The sequence below is a fragment of the Numida meleagris genome, chromosome 3, assembly GCF_002078875.1.
Source record: "Numida meleagris isolate 19003 breed g44 Domestic line chromosome 3, NumMel1.0, whole genome shotgun sequence".
Lineage (NCBI taxonomy): Eukaryota > Metazoa > Chordata > Aves > Galliformes > Numididae > Numida > Numida meleagris.
Window position 1 is genome coordinate 90,425,381 of NC_034411.1, and position 19,396 is coordinate 90,444,776.

At 35.3% G+C, this 19,396-nt stretch overlaps 1 protein-coding gene across 4 annotated transcripts in view; it reads left to right on the forward strand.

Moving 5' to 3' along the window:
* CSMD1 (CUB and Sushi multiple domains 1) overlaps nucleotides 1-19,396 on the forward strand; it is a 1,076,183-nt gene that overhangs the window by 792,065 nt on the left and 264,722 nt on the right. For all 4 annotated transcript variants that reach the window (XM_021390293.1, XM_021390292.1, XM_021390294.1 and 1 more), the window contains 2 exons: nucleotides 15,499-15,681; nucleotides 17,372-17,698. In XM_021390293.1, the coding sequence (XP_021245968.1) occupies nucleotides 15,499-15,681; nucleotides 17,372-17,698 (510 nt within the window). The remainder of the gene's footprint in view (nucleotides 1-15,498; nucleotides 15,682-17,371; nucleotides 17,699-19,396) is intronic.

Here is a 19,396-nt window from a genome sequence, read left to right on the forward strand (position 1 = left end):
AAGGACTCTTTCCTTATACTGCCTGTAGTAGGCATGTTACTGAGTACTCGGGCTGTAACGCTGAAGGTCCTTCCTTATATGCTTGCTATTGGTTCACCTACTTTACTTGAACCCGTGTCGTAAGAAGGAGAGGCTGTCCTTCTTTGTTTTCATAACAAGGTGTACAACAACTCCGTGTATGGCCTTTCGGAAGAGAGTGGCCAGAGCGGGATATTCAATATGATTGGCCAGGGGCCTGCGTGAGCTTCTGGAACAGTCTAGTACAAGATAAGATATACTATATAGTTTTGTAGCTTTCAACAATAAACGCCATTTTGCCGCTCATCATACTGATGTGTAAACGCGACGAGGTGACCGGGGACAGAAAGTAGTCCTTGCGGGCAGGGTGACAAGTTCTGAACGGAATATCATATGTGGTGGTCTTCACTACAACTGCCCTAACAAATCCCTTTATGGTTTAAGAACTTTTAGGATGCAGAGTACTATTTACTTTGAAACAAAATCATTAAAGTTAGAGCACGCAATAAAGAGATGGATGTTTTATAACTGTACTAGCAGTATCATTTATAATATATAAAATAAATGAAGTATAAAACTCCTTGCAGATACAGATTTAAATTTGTTTTAGCCAATGTCTCTGGATATGCCTGTTGATCTGTTTGTCTTCTCTTTTGAAAGAAAAAAAAATTGGATGATTTCCCACAGGAAGTGAGTACATTTGGGTTTGATTAGATGCCATAGGGTGGTATCAGCATGTGTGCACTTGCATCACCATCCTCACAGAACAAAGAGGACATAAAGCTTTAGGAGTTTTCCTATCATCTGCAGCACTCTCCATGCCATTTTCAAAGTCTTAAAATGTATTGACTTTTTTTTCTAATGTTAATATTGCCTCTACATGACATAGTTTGGGAAAAAAAAAAAAAGGTTTTATACAATCACCTTTTTATAGAATATGATAAAACATTTGAATCTGTTAATGTTTCTATTGTTTTGCATTAGGATGCCATAGAAATACTACTGAATTTCAGTGATTAACGTTTCTCAAATGTATTCAGATTACAACTGTACTTTTTTGGATTCATGATTCATTGGTGAGGCCTCACCTCAAGTACTGTGTTCAGTTTTGGGTGCCCCAGTACAGAAAGGACATGGAGGTGCTGGAGCAGGTCCAAAGAAGGGACACAAGGCTTGTGAAGGGCTTGGAGAATATGCCCTATGAGGAGCGACTAAAGGAACTGGGGCTGTTTAGTCTGGGGAAGAGGAGACTAAGGGGAGACCTCATTGCTCTCTTCAAATACCTGAAAGGTGATTGCAGTGAGAGCGGGGCTGGTCTCTTCTCAGTGGTGACAAGTGACAGGACAAGGAGTTGCGCCAGGGGAGGTTTAGGTTGGATATCAGGAAAAGCTTTGTTCCAGAAAGGGGTTGTTAGGCACTGGAACAGGCTCCCCAGGGAGGTGGTTGAGTCACCATCCCTGGATGTGTTTAAAAACCATTTGGATGTGGTGCTTGGGGACATGATTTAGCGGTGGGTTGTTAGAGCAGTATGGTTAGGTTGTGGTTGGACTTGAAGATCTTGAAGGTCCTTTCCAACCTGAGCAATTCTATGATTCCAAATATTATGATAAACAGTCATGTTTAGTTGAAAATCTAATCCACTACTTTGATACACTTCCATAGATTCTTATTGTATTATTTTTCTAACAGCAGTATATAGAGAAAAAGGAGAGATTTTAAAGGATTTTAGCAAGAAATCCAAAAAAAGTTCAACTTCTTAAAAATTTCTATTCATTTTCACAAACCAAGCAAAGTGGACTTTTTTTTTTTCTGTGATTGTCTTCTTGTCTGCTAACATTTCAGTTATATTTAAAGAAGCTGAGTATATCTGATCTCTTTGTTTCTTTAAGGCATAGTAATTTGTTTAGAGTATCCAAGAAAGACTAAGGCCCTCTTGGAATTAAATCTGGCAAGGGAGGTCAAGGACAAAAAGAAAGGCTTCTTCTGAGTATGTCAATAACAAAAGGAAGACTAGGGAAAATGTAGGCCTGCTGCTGAATGAGGTGGGTTCCCTGGTAACAGAGGACACTGAGCAGGTGGTGTTACTGAATGTCTACTTTGCTTCGGTCTTTACTTATAAGACTGCTCTTCAAAAATCCCAGACCCTGCGGGTAAGAGAGAGAGTCTGGGGAACGGAAGACTTCCCGTTGGATGAGGAGCATCTGATCAGAGATCGTGTAGGCAAACTCGACACACACAAATCCATGGGATGCACCCATGTGTGCTGACAGAGTTGGCAGAAGTGATTGTCAAACCACTCTTTATCATCTTTGAAAAGTCATCAAGAACAGGAGAGGTGTCTGAGAACTGGAGGAATCCAAAGTCACTCTAGTTTAAAAAGAAAACAAACAAACACACACACAGACACACATACACACAAACAAAAACAAAAAAAAAAACCATGAAGAAGGAGCTGGGAAACTATAGGCCAGTCTGCCTCACCTTGTCCCTGGGAAGGTAAAGAAACAGCTTATTATGGTATTATGGATGTCATCTCCAAGCAATTGGATGAAAATAAGGTTCTCAGGAGTAGTCAACACAGATTCTCCAAGGGGAAATTATGCTTCACCAACATGATATCCTTCTGTAATGTTGTGATTCTTTGAGGAGATGAGGGGAGAGCAGTGGATGTTGTGTACCTTGACTTCAGTAAGACATCTGACACTGTCTCCCATAATATCCTTGAGGGTAATGCACCTGAGGAGGTATTACAGTGTGCAGTACAGGGCTGACCTGCTGGAGAGCAGCTTTGCAGAGAAGGGTGTCTTGGACAACAGGTTGGCCATGAGCCTGCAGCGTGCCCTTGTGGCCTATGGTATCCTGAGATGTGTTAAAAAGAGTGTGTCCAGGAGGTTAAGGGAGGTGATAATTCCCCTCTACTCTGCCCCGGTGAGGCCACATCTGGAATATTGTTTCCATTTCTGGGCTTCTCAGTTCAAAAAAGATAGGGAACTCCTAGAGAGAGTCCAGCAGATGGCTAAAAGGATGACTAGGGTCCCGGAGCATCTCCCTTAAGAGGAATGGCTGAGAGACCTGAGACTCTTCAGCCTTGGGAAGGCTGAGAGTGATCTTATCAATGTTTATAAAAGGACGAGAGTAGAGTGGATGGAGACAGGCTCTTTTCGGTTGTGTCCAATGACAGAACAAGGGGTGATAGGCACGAACTGGAATGTAGGAACTTCCATATGAACGTGAGGAAATAATTCTTTACTCTGAGGGTTACAGAGCAGTGGAAAAGCTGCTCAGAGAGGTTGTGGAATCTTCTTTTCTGGAGATATTCAAAACACAGGTGTGCTTTCCAGCACTTCCTGCTGTCTAGGGAGCCTGCTTTAGCAGGGTGTTGGACTAGGTGGTCTCTGGAGGTCCCTTTCAGCCTGTATGATTCTGTGATTCTGTGTATTAGGGTGCCAAAATGTGTAGCTTGTTAGGAACCACTAAAATATACACTTCCATTTTGTATTTATATTTGCTTTTTTCCCCCTTAGTTGTGCTATTTGGAAGAAAAAAAACAAACAAACTATTATTTTTTTTCAGCTTCTCCCCAAATTGAAGTCCAAGATATTAGAATGACCATTGCTATTCACTCTTATTGTTGTAAAATAAATATTTTCCCATCGCATATCATCACGCTCCACTGCTTCTTAGTAGAACTCAGAGAGATTTTTTTTTTCATTTTTTTTTTTTTAAATCTTTGTAATAGTCTGTTTCTTAACTAAAGTTACACAGACGTACTATGGGGAACACAGAGAAACACGTGTCTTTGTGTACAGCAAAATGCGATATAGAAAGGCATGGTGGACATCACTTCAGCACGCATCCAGAACTTTCCAATCTCAATACTAATATCAGTTTACCATTTCTGTGTATATCTTCTGTAGCTAATTGCAAAAGTATGTAGAAATCAGAAAATTTTCTCAAGAACTTGAGATTAGTGTTGCATGGCAGATTTTACAATCTGTGGGTAGCTGTCAGGAAGTGTTCATTATGATCATTATGTTCTTAGAGACCACTGTAGCACCTAAAATGAAATTATAAGTTTCAATAATGCTTATGAATAATTTTGAAACTACTCAAATATAACTTCAAAACTGATGTTCTAAGCTATCAAAATGACAGGATAGGGAAAGTTTTACTGTTGTGGCTGCATACTGTGTAAAATCATGATATTTTCCAGTGTGCGAGGAAATAAAAGGTATACTATTAGTAACAGTTTGTCTATCAAGCAGTTTGGAGTAACTTATTTTTTGTATTATGCAATCATTTTTTGTGATGAACAGGAAAAGTATTTTATTTGTGTCCTGTTGTCTGTCTGAAAGCTGTAGTAAATTTTGGTTATATATAATTGTATCAGGCACAGGAGTTTTGATCACCAAAAAAAAAAAAAGATTAAATATCTGCTGATCTTCGAAGATTTTGTAGAAACCAAATAGAACATCAATGAATCATTGACAGATATTAGATGTACATAGAAGCTAGTATCTTTTTCTGAAATTATAACCAATTAAGAAAGTTCGAAGCATTAACTTATTTATACTAGCTTAAAATATAGAATAGAAAACTATTAACATTTTTAGTCTTTAGCTGTGTGTCCTTGGGAATCTCAGAGCAGTGTGTTTGTTAATGGTGGCAGTATTTGTCAGAGGTCTTTTCTGGAATTCTTTACAAGTCCTTCTTGCTACCACAAGATTTTCTTGTTGTTTATTTTTTTTTATCTTTTCTGTTCATTTCCATTTCACAGTTAATATTGGTGTAGTAGAGTCTAATTCCACTAGGATCTCTCTCTTCTTCTCTTGTGCCCCCAACATAACCCAGCCTTTTTCCTTTTTCTTCTGAGTGTTGAATGGAATTTTCCAACTGAGATATCCAATCTATATATACAAATCTAAATAGATGGTTGAAAATTTCCATGAAGACTCTGTAACGTGCTTTTGTGAAATTTCAGTTGATTAATTAGTTTAACTGAAAATAACACATTTTATTTATTTTCTTGTGTCTATATGGTATTATCAAACTATTTACATGTACAAGTGTATACTGATTTGGTATGGTTATATCAAATACTGTATAGGTCTCTGTACGGTGTTTCTGAAGGCTGCGCTCTGAATCTTGTCAAAATCTTTTTTCTATCTATTATCAAAACACAATTTCTAGTAGAAATTAACTCATTTCCAAATAGTAATTAATCAAAGACTCTTTTCTGAGCTTCTTTACGTAATGTGTATTTCATAAGGAAAGAGAATTCCTTTGAACTTCACCCAATTGTTGACTTAATTAAANAAAGAGAATTCCTTTGAACTTCACCCAATTGTTGACTTAATTAAAACTATTTCCTGGAATTTCTAAATAGCACAAAAAAAAAAAAAAAAAAAAAACCAAGCAAGCAAATAAACATTGTCTTCTGGTGGCTGGGAAGCCTCTAGCTTCCAAAATTTTTATATTTCCTTCATTTGAGCACTGAGTGCTTTATTACCTGTATCATAAGCATACCAGTCTTAACGATCCAACACATCCTACATGTGAAATCCCTTTTACTCTTCCATTTTATTAAGAGATACTGGACACTTTCCTCCCAGTCACAGTAACACCCATTATAAGCAATTACCAATTGTAAGGTACAGAAGTGGATACTTAGCAAAAATAAGGTCCTCCCATATAACACTAATTCATACACAAAATCCCCAGCCACCATTTCTTGAAATTGTGATGGTTGATTTTTCCTTTGGAAAGAGTATGAGAAAAAAACATTGCTTCTGTGGGCAGATACGGACATGAAGACATTCAGACCTACAATATGCTTCACAAGGCTATAGCATCTTGAAAAGATTATGACTACTATTGATCAACTGTTTTTCTGTAGTATTATTTACATAATAAATTATTAGGAATGAGCTGAAGAAGTATATGCTAAGCTACTCAAAACTCTTCTGCTGCCTCCTAATAATCCTTTGTTCGCATTTACACTTTGAGATATTATCATTATCTAATTTTCATCCACTTAATATGTGCTAAATTAATTTTCCATGATGCCAGTTCTTAATTAGGGTGTCACATGTTTCTAATTTAAATAGCTTAAGAAATATAAAATGCATTGTGTCAACCAAGTTTGTAATTCAAAAATCCTGTTGTTTGTATGATGTGGCTAATTTGCCATAAAAACACAAAAAAATGCTGTTAATTATATTTTCATCCTTTAACCCTTCAGAAGTAGATACCTGTGTTGACTGTTCCATTAAGTTGCTTAGAATCAGTGTTGGCTTTCCTACAGAGAGAAACAGTTTTCACTTGTATCTTCCTGACATTTATTTTTAGTTCAACTTTTAACTTATGTCAATTGTTTAATATATTGTTATGCTGAATACCAGAAGTTGCAATTAAAAAAAAAAAAACAACCCTACAAGATTTAGATCCAGAGAACATGGGAAATACTAACAGATTCCAGAATTTTAAAAGTTTTTTTTTTTTTTTTCTGGTTATATAGGTACTGTTTTCCCAATCAGATCAAAATACCAGGTCTTCAAAAAGCTATCGGTATGATGGTAGCAAGTGATGACTTACAAGTAATATACTGAGTATGAACAACCCAAGATTTTCTGACTGTTGTGTAAGGAGGCAATGAAGAATGATATTTCAGTTATTTGACAGCTGTCCTCATCACACTTAGTTTATGGATTATAATTGTTCAATTGATCCCTTAGACTTGCATTAACCTATTTTAAATCTGCAACATTGCTAGTCTGGTTCATGAAATATCCTCTTAAATTCAGATTATGATCAAGTGGGAATATACGTTGACATTTGAGGTGAATTTTGGTTTATTTTAGATAGGGAAGTAAGATTCCCTCCTGGGCCCTTTATAACGAAACTTATGATCTGCAATTCACTGGGGAAGATAAATCCTGCCTATTTCAGAAACTAGCTTATGTACAAAAATATTATTTAATGCTCCCACTGTGTTCTGAACATAAGATGTTCAGGGATTGTCCTCAAAGAACCACATTCTTAGAAATTATTTTTCTTAAATATTGTGTGACTTGATTAATCAGCTTAGAGAAGGCTTTGTTTTTTGACATTACTTTCATTTTTTTTTTGCATGATAATATGCTGTCAAGGGTTTATAGGATAATTCAGGCTGAGTAGAGTCTAGTTCAACTTCCTCTTCAAAGCAAAGTCAGATATGAGGTTTTTCAGGACACCACCACCAAGTTTAACAAGTGAAAACCTCCAAGGACAGAGACTGTACAGCCCTACTGGGCAACCTACTCCACTGCTTAGCTGTTCTCATGGAGAACAGGTTTTCCCGTATGATGTTTTCCTCATACCGTTATTTCCGTTCTTGATTTTCCACCATGCAGCGCTATGAAAGGCCTGGCTCTGTTTTCACAGTGCCCTGTGGGCACTGGCAGGCTGCTGTCAGATCCCCTTGAAGCTATCTCTGAGAAAGCCCAGCTGCCTCAGCCTCTCCTCGCAGAGCAAGTATACCAGTTAGAATCACTCCAGTTTATTGATGTCTTATTTTTTAAGATGACCCACTTGTTTTGGTAATCCTGGTTTTAAATTTCAAGAACTACTCTAAAGCATAACCTCTATGTCTGCAGTTCCCTGGTCTGGGAGAAGCATTTTCATTGTCACTGAGTAGGAAACCTGCAGTTATTACATCTCAGCTACTACTTGCCTTTCCAAAGTTTTGTGGGGGGACTGAAAAAAGGATACCTTTTTAGATACTGTTCCAGAAGTACTACTGAGGAGTTTCGATGATAGATATCATGTTTTGAAGATATGGAACCACATATCTTTGAGCTGCTCTGGCTCAAACCACAGCAGCTGATCTCAGGACTAAAGAAAAGACCCTGAGCTTGCTTAGGATACTAGCAGATTGCAGGCTTAATCAGTTTCTTATTTTTGTTTTCAGACTAGTTTGTCGTTTTGTTTGTGGTCCTTTAAAGTGGTGTTTTGATGTCTGATCCAGTATTCTACACTGTATTCAAATTCTTCTTGTATCATCTAAAAATAAACTACCTAGTTCTCTCTCAATTTCGTGTGTTACTCCAGTAGTGTAGTGACTAATCATTTTTCTTTATGTGCATTTCTTTCAATCTGCTTTTCACTTTGAGTGATCTTACCTAGAAGTGATAATATGTTCTTCTTTGCTTATGAAACATTATGTCTAACTGTCAGAAATGACATCAATTTCAAAATATGTTAGGTCTTTCTTTTTACTCAGAAAGCCAGCTATCTTGTAAAAGTAGATTACAGTTTGATAAATTCTTGTTGCATGGGTTTTTGTTCTGGTTTTGTCTTATAATGTTATATGCTTGCTATTAAATTCTTCAGCAACTTGTTCTAATATAATTTTAGATTAAGGGAAATCGACATGTCATTCCTTGGGCCCTCTACTGCTTTTGAAGAAGTTGTTTCAGGTGCCCTTCTCCAGTAAGCCGTGATCTCCCTTGTCCTTAATGAGTTCTTGAAGATAATCGCTAATAGTTTATAGACTACTTCAGTTCATGTACTTCAATGTGAATTTAATTAGGACCTATTCTCTTGAGTATATCTACGTTTTTTAAATAATTGTTCACCTCTTATCTTCCTGTTGTGGTCTTTACTTCATTTTATTTTAGCTTGTGTTTTTTAGCTATGATATTTTTTATGGAAAAAAAAATGAATGAACTGTTCTGTTTTATTTTCTTGCTAGATTTTCTTTTATTTCTCTTATGTTTAATATTTTTTGCAACCATTTTTATAGTCTTTTGCCTCTTTTCCTGGTTTACTTTTTTGCAAGACTTATGTTATTTCTGATAATTTTGGAGGCAGTAGCATTCATTTTTTACATTTCTTCCAGAATTCTACTCTGAATTGCTAATTTCCATCCTACAGGATATTTTGAGCTAACTTTTGGCCTGGACACTGCTCAGGCTTTTTATAGTCAAGGTGTATTCTTTCTGTTACTAAAGAAGCATGAAGTCTGCATGCTGAACAACAAAGTGTTTCTTAGAACAATATGTTAAAATAAAAATCTTCAGTGTTACCAATAGCCCATATGTTGGCACTAGACAATAATGAAATTTTAAGGAAAAAAAAATAATGGTGAAGTCCTGGTTTTGGCTACAATATAATTAATTTTTTTCATAGTAGCCCATATCATGCTATATTTGGGGGTTGTGATGAAAACAGTGGTGATAACACCCCATTGTTTTCGTTGCTGTTGATACACGCTTACAGAGGCAGAGATGTTTCAGGTTCTTGTGCTGCCATGCCACTGGGGAAGTGGGAATGCACAGGGAGCTGGGTAGGGACCGAATCAGGACAGCTAATGCATGCCAGCCCAAGTGATGTCCCATGCCATATGGTACCACGCTTAGCAATAAAAGCTGGGGTAATGAGGAAGAGGGGGATGTTCAGAGTGATGGCGTTTGTCTTCCTACGAAACTGTCATGTGTGATGACCCCTGCTTTCATAGAAATATTTAAGTACACAACAAATATTAAAGAATAAATTTATCAAATAGATCTAATTTTTTGTCAACACTTCTTAGAAATATTTAAAGAGCAGGAGTCAAGTGGATGGGGCTAGGCTCTTTTCAGTAGTGCCCAGTGCCAGAACAAGGAGAAATTAATACAAACTGGAACATAGGAAGTTCCATTTGAACATTATAAGAACTTTACTTTGAGGATGACAGAGCTAGAACAGACTGCCCAGAGAGGTTGTGGAATTTTCTTTTCTGGAGATATTAAAACTCACCTGGACACATACTTGTGCAATCTACTGTTAGAGAACCTGTTTTAGTAGGGGGTTGGACTAGATGCTCTCCCGAGTTCCCTTCTGACCCCTTCTGTTCTTTGATTCTGTGATTTTATTACTTTAAAGGATTTTTTAATGTATGATGATATATTCTATTACTACCAACAAGGCATTTCTATGCTCTGTCTAAAATAGACTAAATTTTTTTATAGTCTAAACAGACTATAAAAAAAAAAATCATGTTGGCTTTCCATCTATCTGACTCTAAAGTCTTGTTTGGTTTTTAATGATGATATACAATGTAACAAGATAGGAGCAACCAAAATTAATCTACTGCATATGATCTGTGGCCTTTTTAATAACAGTGACGACAAAAAAAAGAGAACTTGGGGGACATCCCTCAGAATGTTGCTGGGAACTATACGACTTGTGAAGGAGGCCTCTTTTTATAGCTGGAGACAGATAGTAAATTGTACTGTAAAATTTCTTTAAATAAATTTACTGGAATAATAGTAAAAAAAAATTGGATCATCTATGAAAATATCCTGTGAGGGCACTTTGTTTTTATCTATAGGTCAACAATATTTTAGCTTCAGTAGCCAGCTTTACAGTCCAAATGTGTGCGATCTAAAATATTTTTTCTATTAGTTTTGATTTTCCATTTTCACTTTCAGTAGTTTCTCCCATGTTCCTTTGCACAAATGTGTCATAATTTCATTCTCTTATCTCCTCTTCAGTAATCATGCTGAACTTCTCTCTCTTTCTTTCTCTCTCCCTCTCTGTAAAAGGGTTTCTTGATTTGTCAGTATTTTCAAATTCCTATAATTTTCGACATTTTATTGAGATTGGGAAATCAGTATTACATTTGCATTTCCAAGAAGGCTGAGAATATAAATGAAGTGTTCATTTTTCTTTTATTTAAATACAAAAAAGTTGTGGCCTGTTATAAGTATTCAAATATTAAACTGAAAAGGTCCTATTTGATGCAGAAATAAACTTCCAAACTATCTCAATTTTTACTGGAAATGTACACCTATCAGCTCTCTGCTTCCACCGTCTCTTAACCCGTCAGCTAATATGACCATTACAAAATGTAGTCAAAGTCATGAATATAAAGCTTTGAAAGTACTGACTTTCACTTTCTGGCAGACCTTGAGCTACTGAAGTTTATCTATTTATATGTGAGGATATTATTAATACCCTAATGAGAAAAGTTATATATAGTTACATATTTCTTGATTTGATGATGATTTACTAGTCATCTAAGTTAGTATGTCAGATAGTGAGACTGAAAACATAATGGCATTATGGAATTAATCTCAACTGTGCATTTTTAATCTAGTAGTAAGGAAAAAAGAGGCAAGGTTCAACCATGTAGTTCAAGGCTGATGTTTTAATCTGTAAGCATGTTATTCTGTATTTCAGATATGTGGGTCAAAGTGATGCAAAACCATTTATTTCCTCAAAAAGGTTTGAATTGCGATGTGGCACCTTTCAATTACTTATTTAGTTCTCACTTAGATTTTTAATATGACTGTAGAATTGTCATATTTCATCATTTGAAAGAAAACACAGAAACAGAAATGTCTTTGATTCAATTCCGAGGGATATGATCTTCCAACATTAAAGGATGACAGTTCCCTGAAACTGAGTAAATATTTCTGTTTAACAAACAAGATGAAATATCTCTTTCCCCAGGCTACCAAAAGAGAGTACATAAAAAACAGAAACAATTGAATAAGGTCTATGTTAAAATTTCTGGTAACTAAAGGAAGCTGATGTTTAAATCAGCTTGAGAACTTATTGGCTAACTTCATGAAGTTCACTCAGCTCTAAGGACATAGATCAAACGATGTCCAACATCGAATAAGTACATAGAGTAGTCCTAAAGGAATAGAGTTGTATTGCCACACTTTAAATAGGTTAGCACAGCTTTTATTTTTGTATTTGTCAAGGTAGGAATCTTTTCTGTCTTTTTCTAGTAGTTCAATAAACTTTGGTCAGAAGAATGTTCTCATTTTAGTAATCAGATATAAAATCTTTCTGCAAATTATGAAGGAGAATTATTGGGGCATATGTTAAAGTAATAGATGCAGTGTATCCCGAGTGAATTTAGACATTTTAAAAATTTGTTCTTTGATCAAACACATGAAAGTCTGACAGGAGGGAATGCAATAAATAGCTGTGTCAAATCGCAGATGACAGAGAAATGTGGGAACGACAACATATCTGTAATACTCTGGATCTAAAACAATATAAACAAATAGTCCTACTTGTGTATAAATACAAAATCTAAAACTTGTGGTCATTAGTCTATGCAACAGAAAGCCAGCTCTTCAGTAAAAGGAAGAGAACAGAAATTTGTTTGCATCTGACTTAATCTGCTTTTTTCTGTCATTCCGTCATGATTTCCCAAATATTAAGAACGTGATTATGTAACATTGTGTCCTCCTGATGGTAGAATTTTTACATGCATTCATTTTTACAATACTTTTATAAGGAATTAAAAAGTTGGACATTCAAACTGACACTACTCAGAAAATTTTCTTTCTCCTTAAAGGGAAAGTTTTATCATTTTTACTGCTACAGACCAGCAGTCAGTGCATGCATGAGAAATTCAGTCATCGAAGATAAAGCATTTTGAGGATTTAGTATGTCTCAAGTATTTTGAAACAAAAATTTTCTAGTATATAGATAAATTGATTGTAATTCAAGAGCATAGAAAAATGAACTGAAAAAGTGTGAAAAGTTTCTATGTATCTATGCTGGGTACTCTTTTTGCTTTTGTGGAGTGAAAGCAATAGAACTTTTGTTCTACTGAAATTAATTGGTAGATTATTCAATTAACTAAAATGTTTGATATTAACAGCCATGATGTAATACGAACAATAAATAATCTGCGTGTTATAGTAAACCTTTATGCCAGGAAATTTATGTCAGTCTTGAAGCTAAGAGAGAATGTTATCTGTTGAATTTAAGTAGATGACTTCTTACACTTGGTTACTAAAATACATCCTCTATAATAGTAGGTGGTCTTTACTTCAAACTTTGAAAAGATATAGATTCCTAGAACTGGACAGAATCCTTCAACTGTTTTGTTGTCAAAGCATCCAAATTGTCATCCTCCTTCTCATATACATCCTCAAAAGTGTCTTACAAATTGTGACATTTGTTGAATTCTTTTTATGTTAGATAAACAAAAAAGTTGAGTTAAAAAATTAAGTAAATGTATTTCATTTTGACATTTTATGAGTTATTTGGATTTTCAATGTAAACTAATTTGATTAAAAATTATTTCTAATGTACTTAACCAAAAATGCAACATTGGAATATTATTTTTGAGGTGAACAAAAGATTTTATTAAATCTTTATTTTTCAAAATAATAAGGGTATTTTAAATTTTAGCCTGAAATTAGTTTTTATATTTTTAATGGCTTATTTGTGGTCGCAAACCAGAGATTTAAAAATACAAACTATATTTCTACCCCAGTTAAAACTGTGCGTTCTTGGATGAGAAGGGTAATATGTTAGCATTCACTAAGCATTCACTTAGAATTCAGTTCTAACTGAAGACATGCCATACTAGCTTCTCATAAAAATGAATTTTGAACCTATCCGAAAGCTTAATTTTAGGTAATGTCTCTTAAAAAGCTTTGGTTCATTGATCCACAGCCCACATCCAGTGCTTGGTGTATCTCTTGAGAGTGAGAATGCATCCTGATCTGTCTTCTACTTCAGCAAATTCATTAATTAAAGATACTGTGATACTTCCTCTGGAGAATGTTGAAAGAAACACTTTTTGCTTTCTCTTAAGGGATCAGTTTTCCGAAGTGACTTTGTAAAATCTTGCAGATAGTTTGCATCCTGACACTCATATATGAAACTGTATTTCCCTGATCTTTTTCAAGATGCAATAGCTTTCTTGAAGGAGTGTCAGTCATTTACACGTGCTGGTTTAGATATAGATCTGTTGTCAATGGTGGAGATAATTTTTTAAAATACAATTTAAATAATGGTTCCAATTTTCTGTAGCTCTGTATGTTTTCAGGTGGAGTATGTAACTGTAGAGAACTGGGAGCATACAAATTTCCAGTGCTATGTTGTAGTACTAAGAATCAGTATGTCAGTAGGATCAGTCAGGTGAAACTACTTTAAAGTACTTTTGAAGATACTGTATTGATAATCCTTATAAGCACTATTTATTATATTATTCTACTACTGTTTTAATATATGTGTGTAATGGATTTCTGGAAGGTGTTTTCATTCATTCTATACATTCTGGCTTTCTGGTAAGACAGAATTATTAAATAAAACAGCTTACTCTGGAACTGCTCCAAGCTCATATTTAGATAGAAAAGTAATTTTCTTTTCAAAGTTTGATTTTAAGATTATCAAGAAAAAATGTATACGTTTCTTTATCCAAATGTATAGCCCATTCTGTTGTGAAGCATGACGTGCTTGTGAACATTCTGTTTGCAACTGCTTTAAGGTTGCAAGCATAGTAGATAACTGCATGTACTACAATAATTCCATCCTGCATATTGAAATTTTTGATGGAGTTTGCATGTCAAGGTACATACCCATGTTGAATCATAGTAAAAGTAGCTATGATAATATTTGAACGCAGATTTTTTTTCTTACAGTGTTAAATTACATTCTGTTATCTTGAATGTTTCAGACTTCATAGCTTGGACTGAACTATATAACATTTAAATAACTTCAAACATTTTATCATTGAGTTCATTTGAATGAGGTGTACATCATTTTACTACAGATTTAGAAACACAGTTTGTAGAACCAGAATTGCTTTCTTAGAGTTGTTGCTCAAATGGAAATTAATATCAAATGTGTTTAAAATTTCATGGTAAAGAACTGTATTCTTCAGTTTCAATGGGCTGTTAACTGTATAGTAATTTGCAATACAATACAGTGTTTCTATCATAAGCAGTTAATATTTGTATTTCCCGTCTTTAATATTCTTGTTATTTATAGGTTTGAATGAGACCAGATTTATTTATTCTTATCTTGTATCTGTATATTCAATATCGACAAAATAAATATTACTTACATAGCAGATTCCCTAGAGAATATCTAGGAAGGATAATCTTAAATGTTGATCTCATTTCAGTGTAACTGAATGCAACTAGCAAAACATATGCCTCTAATTTAAAATACGGGATTTAAAAAGAATACCACAGTTTCATGTTTATTGTACTTTGGTGCTTAAAGTAAAATCCACTGAATTTACCAATAACTTTTAATTTCTATAAAGCTGTTGGAAATATTTTTACCTAATGAATTGCAGTTTTGAGATTTAAAACAGATTCTTTATTATAAACAGAATCTTTATTATTAGTATCTTATTACAGAAGTAAGATGCATGTGTTAATATGTCTCCACATTTGTAATGGAGACTATATATGGCTTCATAATTTTACCTTGCAATAAGATATATTTGAGTGCAGTCATAATTTTCTTACCAGCAATGCAGATAAGGAAGATATTAGCCTATGAAAAGACTTATGATCCTAAGTCATCTTATAGGTGGTTTTTAAAGGACATACCTCTCATTCACTTCAAGTTGTAAATATTTGTTTAAAGAATTATGCCAAATATTTTGAAGGCACATCTTATATTGACATATACATTTGTGGCAAATATATTTTCCTTACTTACTGTTGATTTTTTTTTTTTTTAATTCAGAAATTGAGAAAGGAGGCTGTGGAGACCCTGGGATTCCATCATATGGGAAAAGGACTGGCAATAGTTTTCTGCATGGAGATACACTTACCTTTGAATGTCAAGCAGCTTTTGAACTGGTGGGAGAGAAAACGATTACATGTCAACAGAACAACCAGTGGTCTGGCAACAAACCCAGCTGTGTTTGTACGAGTTATTCTTATTTCTTCTGTAATAATTTCCTGACTTTCACCTCTGACTGTTCTTAACATTTTTGACTAGCCAGCAGGAAAACATTTCAAAGTACCTTGAAGAACTGTGAGACAGTCATATTTATTTTCTTATTTGTCTTCATAGTAACTCATTTGTAGGTATCATCACAAAGAACTGTTTTGGAATGCTCATACCCTCATTTTATATTTAATTTTATCATTTAACACTTTTAATATAAATTTGTGTTGAAGATTCTAATTGAGCTCTTCAAAATAGCACGTAAGTGTTTCAAAGAACTCAGCAGCATATGCACATTGATTCTGGTGGTGCAGAGCAGTCTGCAGATGTAAGTAAAGTAAAGGTGCTGGTTGTTTTTTTTTTTTTTCTTTTTTTTTTTCCCTATTATCCTAATAATATATGAAAATGCATTTAAGGAATATGAGTCCAGCATGTAAGAAGGATAGCTGAGATCGTAAGATGTTAATTTTGTTTAGAAAGATAAAATATATTTGTAGGTAGACTTGTAATTGATTTAAATAGATAAACTTGGTTGTATTTTTTCCTTCTAAGGTAAAATAGAGTAAATCTTTCTAGTGTACAGTATACTAGTCACTTCAGTTCTCCAGGTAATATTACATTTTTCTACATAAAGAGTCTTATAATTCAGTATTAGATTTTCAAAATAGAGTGAGGTTTCCAACTTTACTTGCACAATATATGTGATTTGCAGCTGTGCTGAAACAGGATTGACCAAGCTGAGCGAGCTTTCTCTGGGACTGGAAGCAGCCTCAATATGTCTGTGTAATGTGGAAATGTGTCTAAGCACATTATGCCTGGGCATGAGATGATGAGGCTGCAATGTCCTTGAAGACTGAAGTTCTGTTTTGGAACACCATGCTGCATTGACTTGATATATTAGTTTATGTTGGCAACAGTGTGGAATATTTTCCTGGTCTCCACTGTTTGATGTGCGCATGCCACATATCCTATAAAATATAATGGAACTCAGAACATTTACAAACACTGAGTTTGGTTTGGTGCACTTGAAGAGTGGAGTAACATTCTTTGTGTTAATTACCATGCAGTAAGCCTTCCACTTTCTGAATATACTGTTTTGTTGTTTGTATTTTCTTTTTACTGAAGTAACAGCTATGTTTAATCATCCTGTTCTATCGAAGGGAAACTAGGTAACTGACTGAGGCATAGCTAAATTTGTACTGATCTATGCATCATCACAAACTTTGTGTACTACAGACAGAGATTGGCCCTTCTGCTTGATTGCTTTGGATTTCTAAATACATTTTCAAAGACATTCCTTTTCAGTTTAGAAAAAAAAAAAAATGTTCAAATTTGGAGTTTGCATTTTCATTTCAGAACAAACCAACCTACTGATTCTTTCCAAATTCTGACAAATCAGGCAGTACTTTGGCTTTCTTTGGCATTCTTTATGTTGTCTTTATAATATCTTGCAAGCCCAGCTGCAGTCACTTAGCTTCATTGGGGGAATTTAAAACATGCAGAGCTATATTGTAAACATGCTGTAACAATCTTATACATCTCCAGGCTGCATGTGCAGTAGTTTTCACATCTAGGCTTCAAAAATATCATATACCACAAGAATAGAAAGACAAGCATTTTTATGTTTATGGAGCATACTTTGAGAATCTATCTTTGTTTTCTTTAGTCTCATGTTTCTTCAACTTCACCACACCGTCTGGAATTATTCTTTCACCAAATTATCCTGAGGAGTATGGAAACAACATGAACTGTGTTTGGCTGATTATCTCAGAGCCAGGAAGCAGAATCCATCTGATTTTCAATGACTTTGATGTTGAACCTCAGTTTGACTACCTTACTGTGAAAGATGATGGGATTTCAGATTTACCACCTCTTGGCACATTTTCTGGCAATGAGGTCCCTTCTCAATTGGCTAGCAGTGGGCACATAGTAAGACTTGAATTTCAGTCAGATCACTCTACAACTGGAAGAGGATTTAATATCACTTACACAAGTAAGAATCTCTACTTTTATTTTGTCTAGCCAAAGTATCTTTCATCAATGAAAAATAGACATGTTCTTATTTATAATGAACAGATAAATTGCACCAGAAAAGGGGACAATACAAAGTTGTAATACTTGTATAAATGCACTATTCCAGCTGTTTTGCTTATATGGAGCTTTTATCATTTGTTTATATAATTGTAATAGTGCTGAGGAATTCACTTCTTTTTTTTTTTTTTTTGGCTGAAACTGCTGTAAATGCCCAGATAATTCAGATCAAAGCATGTGGTGCAAGTGATTTAGTATTCTTTCTCAATGGAACCAGCAGGAATAAGTTCACAGAGACGTTAAGCCTAGGTCCCAAATACAGAGGTGTTAAGCCTAGGTCCTAAATACAGAGGTTTTTTTTTTTCCTTTTTCTTTTTTTTTTTTTTTCCCCTCACAGTTCATCTGAAAAGCATGGAAGTACAAAAAGCAGCTAGAACACAGAATGGCTTGGGTAAGAAGGGACCTCATGTTCCAACCCCCCTGCCACAGGCAGGTTTTCCAACTTCTAGATCAAACACTTGATCAGATTGCTCAGGGCCCCATCTGTCCTGGCCTTAAACACCTCCAGGGACAGGGCATCCACAGCCTCTCTGGGCAGCCTGTTCCAGCACCTCACTACTTCCTCAGTAAAAAAACTTTTCCCTGACATCTAATCTAAATCTCTCCTTCTTTAGTTTAAAACCATTCCCTCTAATTCTATCAGTATCCACCTGACTAAAAAGTTGATTCCTCTCCTTTTTATAATCCCCTTTTAAATACTGGAAGGCTGCAGTGAGGTCTCCTCACAGCCTTCTCGAGGCTGAACAAGTCAGTTCTTTCAGCCTGTCTTCATAGGAGGGATGCTCCAACCCTCTGATAGTCCTTGTGGCCCTCCTCTGGACCTTATCCAAAAGCTCCACATCTTTCCTCTGTAGGGAGCCTCAGACCTGAACACATTACTCCTGATGAGGCCTCATGAGGAAAGAGTAGAGAGGGACAATCACCTCTCTACCCCTCCTGGCCACGCCTCTTTTGATGGAACCCAGGATACTACTGCCCTTTCAGACTGCAAGCGCACACTGCTGGCTCATGTTCAGTTTTTCATCAACCAGGACCCCCTAAATCCTCAGCAGGGCTACTCTCAAAGAGTTCTTCTCCCAGTTTGTATACATATCTGGGATTACTCAAACCAAAGTGCAAAACTTTGCACTTTGCTTGTTGAACCTCATTAGATTCACAAGGGCCCACCTTTTGAGTTTATAAAGATCCCTTTGGTTGTCATCCCTTCCTTCTGCTGTATCAACCACACTTCTCAGCTTGGTATCATCAGCAAACTTGCTGAGGGTGCACTCAATCTCCTCATTTATGTCATTGATAAAGATGTTAAGAGTACCAGTCCTGAGGTGGGCCAGTATATAGATTGTAAACAAATGTCTGTGGGACCATTTTTTGCTTTTGAAGTCAACCTTCTGGTTAGATGGTATGGCCTCTAAGAATAAATATCTTTGAGAGTGCACACAAGTTCAAAAGTTCTTAAATGCATACCTGACAGCAATTAAAAGCATAAATCTTTCTAATTTGGACTAAAAAATGTCAGGCTGTCTTTTTTTGCTGTATAGTATCCTGTTGTTTTATTTATATTAATGCCTGTTATTCAACAGTACTCTTTGTTGAAAAAAAC